The sequence below is a fragment of the Orbicella franksi genome, chromosome 1 (genome assembly GCF_964199315.1).
Source record: "Orbicella franksi chromosome 1, jaOrbFran1.1, whole genome shotgun sequence".
In the NCBI taxonomy this organism is placed as follows: domain Eukaryota; kingdom Metazoa; phylum Cnidaria; class Anthozoa; order Scleractinia; family Merulinidae; genus Orbicella; species Orbicella franksi.
The window spans coordinates 35,236,938-35,244,647 of record NC_138145.1 but is presented as its reverse complement, the minus strand read 5'-3'; the positions used below and the strand labels follow the sequence as shown (position 1 = coordinate 35,244,647).

Here is a 7,710-nt window from a genome sequence, read left to right as displayed (position 1 = left end):
TTCAAGGGGTAGAAGGCGATAGGTTCTGGAACAGCTAAGAGTAAAAAATAAACCTTTTTTTACATCGCCAGAAATAACATGAAAATACCATAGCAGTAGAAACATTCTATAGGACAAGAATTTCCGAGTTGGTTTTCTATGGTCATTTTCACCCGCCTTTTGGAGTTGACCATTTGGTGTCGAATCTGCTTCTGCACAGGACTCATATGGCCTCAAAGGTAGCTAACAGCTGGCCACATGAAAAAAGTGAACTTTTTTTCCCGGAGACCCTACCACTCAACACAAGGGTCCTGGGTTTTATATCATGAACACTTTCCTATTATTGGACTAGAACGTATCACGTGACTTGCACCAAAACTGCCTAACTCCCGATGGCTAGCCTGCGTAGCTGCGGGATTTTGCGCGCGAGAGCTTTTGTTTTGGCAGTGAAACCGAGAGTGAACGCGAGTGGCGAAGCCAAGCCACGAGGGAATTGGCGAGGAGTCAAGTTAAATTTAACTCGTTGGCTTAGGATCACTCGCTCACAAATCCGGCCACCTAGGCAGGCTACCCCATGCAGCTTGAACCTGGTACTTTCACTTAGCAAGGAATGGAACGCCTTTCGAGTTTGTGGAGGTAGACAAAGTTTTTGTTAATTATTTCTTACGTGTTCAAGATAAAAACTCCTTTAGGCACTCACATATTTCACTTGTCTTAAAGGAGGCTATCTCGATGCAAAATTCGAAACTTCAAAGCTTGGTAGGTGTTGCAAAATTTCAAATTTGTATCGTTTTCCAAAGTCATTATCTATGTCTATAGATATCGTGCAATCGTTATTCATTGTATTGATTGATTCTCTATATCAACTTCTATCGTCCCCAGCAGTCACTCTTACAGATACAGGCCTATTCGCTCTAATCAGTTTTGGTTTTATAGTTGTTCGAGAAATATCCCTCTTCTGTGCCTCAACACTTTTTAAAGTGATTATCTCAGTCATAAAAGCATCAAACTCCTTATCAATTATCATTTCTTACAGGGTGGCACAACAGCTGAGAACTCCATTAGAAATCCTCTGTTTTGAATTTTGCTGTTTGAGTGGAATCTTATCAAGGCGTATTTTCCAGATACAAGAACTGTCTTTCCAGTCATGTGACCACAATACTTGCCAAACACCCGGTTCTTCTGATTGGTAATCTGTAAATAATCTCGGCTACAAAGAAATGAAACATAAACAAGTGACGTTCTTTAACAAAGGGTCATTTCAACCTGGAAACCAGATTATTCGTTCCCCTACTAGCACTCGAGAATCGAGCGACCCTGAAAAGCACTTATTAGAAATCCGACAATATCCCGCTTCCGGTTGAAACGCGCATTCCTAGCTAAAATCATGTGCCTCAATCAGGTTCCTGTTGTTTTATTCTGGTCGCTTTGATTGTTTTTTTTTTTTAACCAATCAAAATCGATTCTGCAAAAGAACTCTCGACAGTCACTTGCTTGCGCAGAATTGAGCGAAGAATCGAGATACGTGCTTGGAGATCACTGGGAAGTGCATCACGCACGTGCATGTCATATTTATTCCTCCAGCCATTTTCCTTATGAGCGCAGTGTGTACTGAAACGTCGCGTAATTTCTTACTTGGCAATGTGTTAAGATAAGCTTAAGAATACGGTAAGTGTAACCGACTGTGCTATTGTAGTTTCTCACTTCATTCTCGCGCTATAAAATGAGTAAATTTATAGTAGTGTTGTTATGTAAGTATTGCGAGGTTTGGTTCAGTGACTTGTATTCTATCATTCATCAGAACCCGAGAACGGCAAGCGCGAAAAGCTAGTGTAAGGGTCGACCGGCACACACTAATAAGGACATGTTGCGGCATCATGAAGCGGGGACCAGCCTCTTCGCGTGTACGCATAGAACCCATGTTGCAGGTACAGTGAGCAAGCTTGTGCACACGAAGAGGATATTGGTTCATTTCTTTTTTATAGCGGGGACAGTTGGCAAGAGCAGTGCTCACGATGCGAGAATTAAAACTGGGGTCATTACGTCCCTTCTTCCTTACCGACAAATTCGAACCAGCTGAATTTCATGTAACATTTTGCGTTGTCCTCGCAATATAAATAAAATACATAAGTTAAAAATAAATGACAATATTAAGAGAGGAAGCTACCTCAGCCTTAGCTGCTTTCCAAGCAGGTCCTCTATCCTGGTAGAATTGGAATTTATAATGTTGGTTTTTGTGGAAGAAGGAAAGCCGGAGAACCCGGACAAAAGCCTTCAGAGTAAGGCGAGAACCAACAACAAACTCAACCCACACATGGTACCGGGTCGGAATCAAACGCCAGCCACATTGGTGGGAGATAAGCGCTTTCATCACTGCGCAATCCCTGCTCCCTTTTCCGCGCTAGTAAAACTTTCACACTAGGAAAATGTCGCTGAAACGTGTCCAACGTGTGCAACGTGTCCCTTACTGTGTGCCAATCTTAAGAATCTAGATGACTGTCTTTCCTCACGGTTTCTGTCAAGACTTTATCATTCAAAAAATAATGATGACGATAAAAGTAAAACATATATCTGGGCGATATCTGGGCGGCTAGCTGTCAAAAGCAGTAGGGAGGGGGAGGGTGTCTTGTACTGACACCCCAACCTGACTAGACTTTGAGTTTTCAGTATTAAATAACCTTGATATTGACTGTGTTTCTGGGTATTTTACTCAGTTGTTTAACCTTGTTTGAGGGTTCTGTGTTGACGTGACATGGCACCCTGCTGGAGAGGTCCATGCCACGTGCATGCGTGACGGGCTAATCTGCTAGCCAGGAGTTGGTCAGATGACTTCTGGCCGGTGGGACTGTCTTTGAGTTAATGCGGGCATGTTTTTGCGAATTCGGGCAGATATACATATTAAAGGCCCTACTCAGCCTTCACCATTTTCGATGCCACCGAAATTATTGATATTGCATAGTGAAGCGAAATCTTTTTGCTCTACTGTAAGTTGTGTTCCTGAAAGTATGTTAAATTATCTTTAGTAGTTTCATTGTGATTTCCTTCGTTTCGACATGCTGCGAATAAAATATAATAGCCAAACCCTTGCAATAAGCAAAGACAAAGATGTGGTTGACTAGGGCCCCTTAACTTACAGCTATAATTTAGTTTCAGAATTTTTCGTCCTTGTTATTAAAAAGTTACTGAAATTGAAAAACATTCAATCATTACTTGGTGATAAAACGAAGGATATTCAGCCTTACGCCGCTTTAAGAACTCGAAGTTGCCGAAGGACCTGAGCACATGCTCACAGCTGAAAGGTTTCCTCCTACAACTCGCGATCAAATAATCAGATTAACACAAATGTGACTTTCCTTGAAAAAAAAAGGAGACTTTCGCCCATTCAGGCTTTACATTCTGTGGAGAAAGTGATGCAGGTCACTGGACCTCTGCCAACATTCGCAACTTGTTAACACATTAAAAATCAATACTTACTCGCAAGATATACTATCCTCCAGGTAAAGTTCGTTAATGGTAATATTAATCACCATGCCTTGTGGAATAGGAACCGAAGAAGTACAATCTGTATTATTTGGGTAATCGTTATGATATCCGGGACTTCTGAGTGTATTTTCAATCACTGGACCACACCCTGCATGTTAAAAAGACAGAGTTAATATCGACTGAATAGTTTTATTCCCTGCAACTGTTTGTTTCTATTGACCCTGAAAAGCCGCATCGGGGGAGTGGTAAATTAAGATATTTATTTTAATACTTATTTATTAATCTTTATTTATTTCTCTAACTTTTTTTGTGTCAATTTCAAAACCCGTCAAGTGCCTATCAAGCCACTTCAAGGCACCAAAACACACAGATTCCTTCATCTCATTTTTAACTCGCATAATGAGGTAGTCATTAATCCCAGATATAGCTATGGATGTGAGGTTCACTCGATCCTTCGATTCCTGTTGGACTTTTTGCCAATCCGCTGACCAGTATGTTAAGGATTCACGGTCGAGTACACCGCGCGATACAATTTATTTATCAAGTGATTTGTTTCGGTAGCAAAGCTTCTTATTCGTGGATCGTTTATACGGTCGACAGTGCATGTTTTTCTTTTTTTAAAACTTAAAGTTCCCACCGATAAACCAATTCAATTGTTTTTGTTTTTTTTCCATGACTTGGAGAAAAACATCACTTTGTCATGCCATCACGTGCCATCACGTGCCATCACGTGCCATTAGATGTCATTGCAAATTGCTTCCAGAGAAACTTCAGATGAATTAACAAAATTTGGTCGCATTTTCATGAGAACATATCAGAAAGATTGTGAACGTGAAACAAATGCGTGCATGCAGATTTCTCCCTCCTCGCGGGAAGGGATACGTACCCCCTCCCTTCGTCTGTTATGACTTACCATAAGTGTGTGTCAAATACTAGTCTCAATTCAGTGTACATGGAGGGTGATGAATGGTTTTTGCGTGGTTTTTGATGTCCTTAAAATTAGTAGGGCGTCGCGTGATTGAGACCAAATTAGCCGCGTGACGCGGGACAGGAAGTCACAACGTGATGCGTGATTTACTATTTTACAGGTACGTGATGCGTGATTTACCACACTGATTTCCTTGATGGGTGAATGTTTTTGGACCTAGAAGGATACCATTCATTCAAAGTAAATAGAGTCTTTATAAAGATCGATATACTGTAGAAGACGTGACATCATTTTCTGTTTTTTATTTCTGAAAGAATGTCGTCCCAAACGGCTGAACTGAAGAGACATTAGTGTTTGGAATCATATTATGCCGCCCGAGAAGACGCTTCTGCAAGCAATGACCTCCTACAGAGAGAAAACATTTGTGTACCACATGCTCTTAATGAAGGTCGTCATAAAAACCCAGCTGAATTCAAAAGCCACGTTATGTCCTTCACAGACATAAAAACAGTTGTCGCACGTATTTCCGGGGGTAAAGCTCTGACACAAATATAAATGCCTGTATCTCAAAGAATAGCAAAGATGCAGTAGATGTCTTCTCAGTTCGCATCTGACTGTGCTATAGGAAAGGAAATAACATGCGTGCGGAGCTAGCCAAGAGAGTTCTGGAGAGGTAAAAATCCCACCTTGCAAAGCTCGCTCCGCTCGCCTTTTTTTTTCTTTTTCATGCTTGTCGGGAGCCTGATTATCCAGGATTCTACCGGATGCAGACCAAATCTCCCAGAATGCCGTAAAGTCATCACCACTTCTATTTTGACCGATAACTGGCATTTTCAGGGTGAAATGTTTGGAATATTTGTCAATAGATTTCTGTGGTTGAATCGGCAGAGTTCTGTTTTTAATGACTTTGTTAGGGTTGAGAAGATAAAATTGGCGACGCACTTACTTCTTTTTAAGTGATGCGTGATTGGTGAAAAACGTCTCCGTGATGCGTGATTTGATAGAAACATTCAGCGTGATGCATGATTGGACCCCCCCCCCGGCCCCACCCCCTTTGCAGCCCTCTGCGTGGGGTTAGTTTCAAATATCTTATTTTCTCACCTCCTTTTATTACGAAGTGCTTCACATCAGTTCCATACTTGCTGGTGGCCACACAGGTGTAGTTACCTTCCTGGTATAATTTACCGCTTGCAATGTTTGTTGTGTTCATCAACACTGTAAAGTTCCGTATCAATGCTATGTATATGGGAGGGGTTCCAGTGGCTGAACATGGCACTTGGCTACCTGGCTCTACTCTCACCGCAGCATCTGAAACAATCTTGGGTGGCACTAGTAAAGTAATGTTTCAATTCAGTTAGCGCTGTAATTAATGTTATTGAAGATTAATAATTAATAGTCTGGGTTATACTTAGAAGACTAAAGACTCACCTGTACAGTGTTAATCTCAATCTGAAGTAAACTAACCGCTAACACCAGTAAGAACATAAACTATTTACAACTTTGTACATTGTTTTATCTTACGCGAGAGAAGTCTTTTTTGCGGGGTCTATTTCTTGAAGTTCATTTGATACTAAACCTATACAAATCAGTCATTAAGTCTTGGTCATCGCCTTTTGGTGTAGAAATAAATTACACTTGATTATTTTAGTTGATCAAAACTGCACTTTAACCCATTCCTAACAAAGAAGCAACAACACCAAAGAAACAAAATGACTACTCCATTTAAAAAAAAAAAAAAAAAGAATCCTTACTTATATGGCGATACAGTGTAAGAAACGCAGAATTTCGTTCTTGTCTGGACATTCACCCTATTTGGCCCTGGGAGAAAAGGTGAGGGGGGCGAGGGGAGGGGGGGGGGGGTTAAGGTGCCTGGGCTGAATTTAAACTTTCCTCACTTTGTGACTTTCGCAATATCTATCAGGGCATATTTGGGTCTGTCAATAGTTTTGTTACTCGCGTTGACATTTCTAGATCAACCATGTCTGTAAAGGATGTTTAACAGAAATTATGGTTACCGTATACCTTTAAAGGTGTCTCACATTCAAGCAAAGTAGCGCGTCCGGTTTTAACTGTAGATACCTAATCTCCCATATCAAATTATAGCTTATAAAGCTGTCTCACCTGTACCAAGAATTTTGAAATGAAATGAAATGTCAAATTTCTTACGACTTCAAAATGCGAGCGTCCGAATCACCTTCTGAAAGCTACAAGTCAAAGCAAATTTTGTTTTTCACTTATTTGATTTGTCCCTCAGTTTCTGGACCCAAAGCGCTAAAAAAACATAGGTCTGCGATTTGCCCTATTCAATTTCAGTGAAAACCTACAGGACATTTTTGAAATAGGATTAAAAAAATTATGGAGTGATCGTAGAAAAATCGCTCTGGGAGAAAAAAAAATATTTGCAAATTATTAAACATTCGCAGACACTTTTTGTTGTTTATATGTCAAGCAAGGTACTGTCCAAATTTGAGGGCAAACAAACAAATTCCTTCTGACTTGTAGCTTTCAAAAGCGAGCCCAAAGGTGATTTGGATGCTCATGTTTAGATGTCGTAAAAATTCAAAATTCTTGGTATAGTTTGAAAGCTAACTAGCTCTGTAAGCTTTAATTTGCTATAGGGCTTTAGGTATCTACAGTTTACACCGGACGCGCTACATTGCTTGGACGCGACTCAGCTCTAAAGGTACTCTAAAGGTACATACATGTTTGTTTTACTGAGATTTTCCATGTTACAAAGACATATCTTAAAGAGTTTTGAAATTCAAGATGGTGATACTCTGATTTCGCTATGTTTCTAAACAAAGTTAAAATTAAGTTAGAAACAAAGAATTTGAGTATACCAAAACAAATCGGAAGTTCGCAACTACCGTTAATCCTCGAATAAGCGCCCCTTCGAATAAGCGCCCCTCCTATTGGCCAAAATTTAAAATAAGCGCCCTCGCCCCCTCGAATAAGCGCCCCCCTCCCCTTCCTCCATTTTGTGGACGAGTACTGAGCCAACAAAGGATGTATAGCTATCGCCGTGTAGTATTAGATTTGTACATTGTTTCAGTTTGTGAACACGTTGAGGACCGTTAAGTGAATAAGTTGAACACGTTAAGTACTAACGGTGCCGCGATTTAAACTTTGGGACCGGCTTTTTAGGTTGATAAACAGATTATGTTGTTTACGCGTAAACGATGTATTTAAAAAATGATCATGCCAGACCACGATTTGGGAAAAATTAAATAAGCGCCCTCCTCCCCCCTAGATTAAGCGCCCCCATCTTCTCCTAAATTTAAAATAAGCGCCCCGGGCGTTACTACAAAACCTTTGTAGAT

General features: G+C 40.5%; 1 protein-coding gene across 1 annotated transcript in view; it reads right to left on the bottom strand.

Moving 5' to 3' along the window:
• The window catches only part of LOC145480774 (uncharacterized), a 48,633-nt gene that overhangs the window by 38,042 nt on the left and 2,881 nt on the right, over nucleotides 1-7,710 (bottom strand). The window contains exons 4-7 of the mRNA XM_081459101.1: nucleotides 5,492-5,719; nucleotides 3,454-3,610; nucleotides 1,014-1,189; nucleotides 1-34 (exon numbers count right to left, since the gene is read on the bottom strand). The exon at nucleotides 1-34 is cut by the window's left edge and continues 590 nt beyond it. Of these exons, the coding sequence (XP_081315227.1) occupies nucleotides 1-34; nucleotides 1,014-1,189; nucleotides 3,454-3,610; nucleotides 5,492-5,719 (595 nt within the window). The remainder of the gene's footprint in view (nucleotides 35-1,013; nucleotides 1,190-3,453; nucleotides 3,611-5,491; nucleotides 5,720-7,710) is intronic.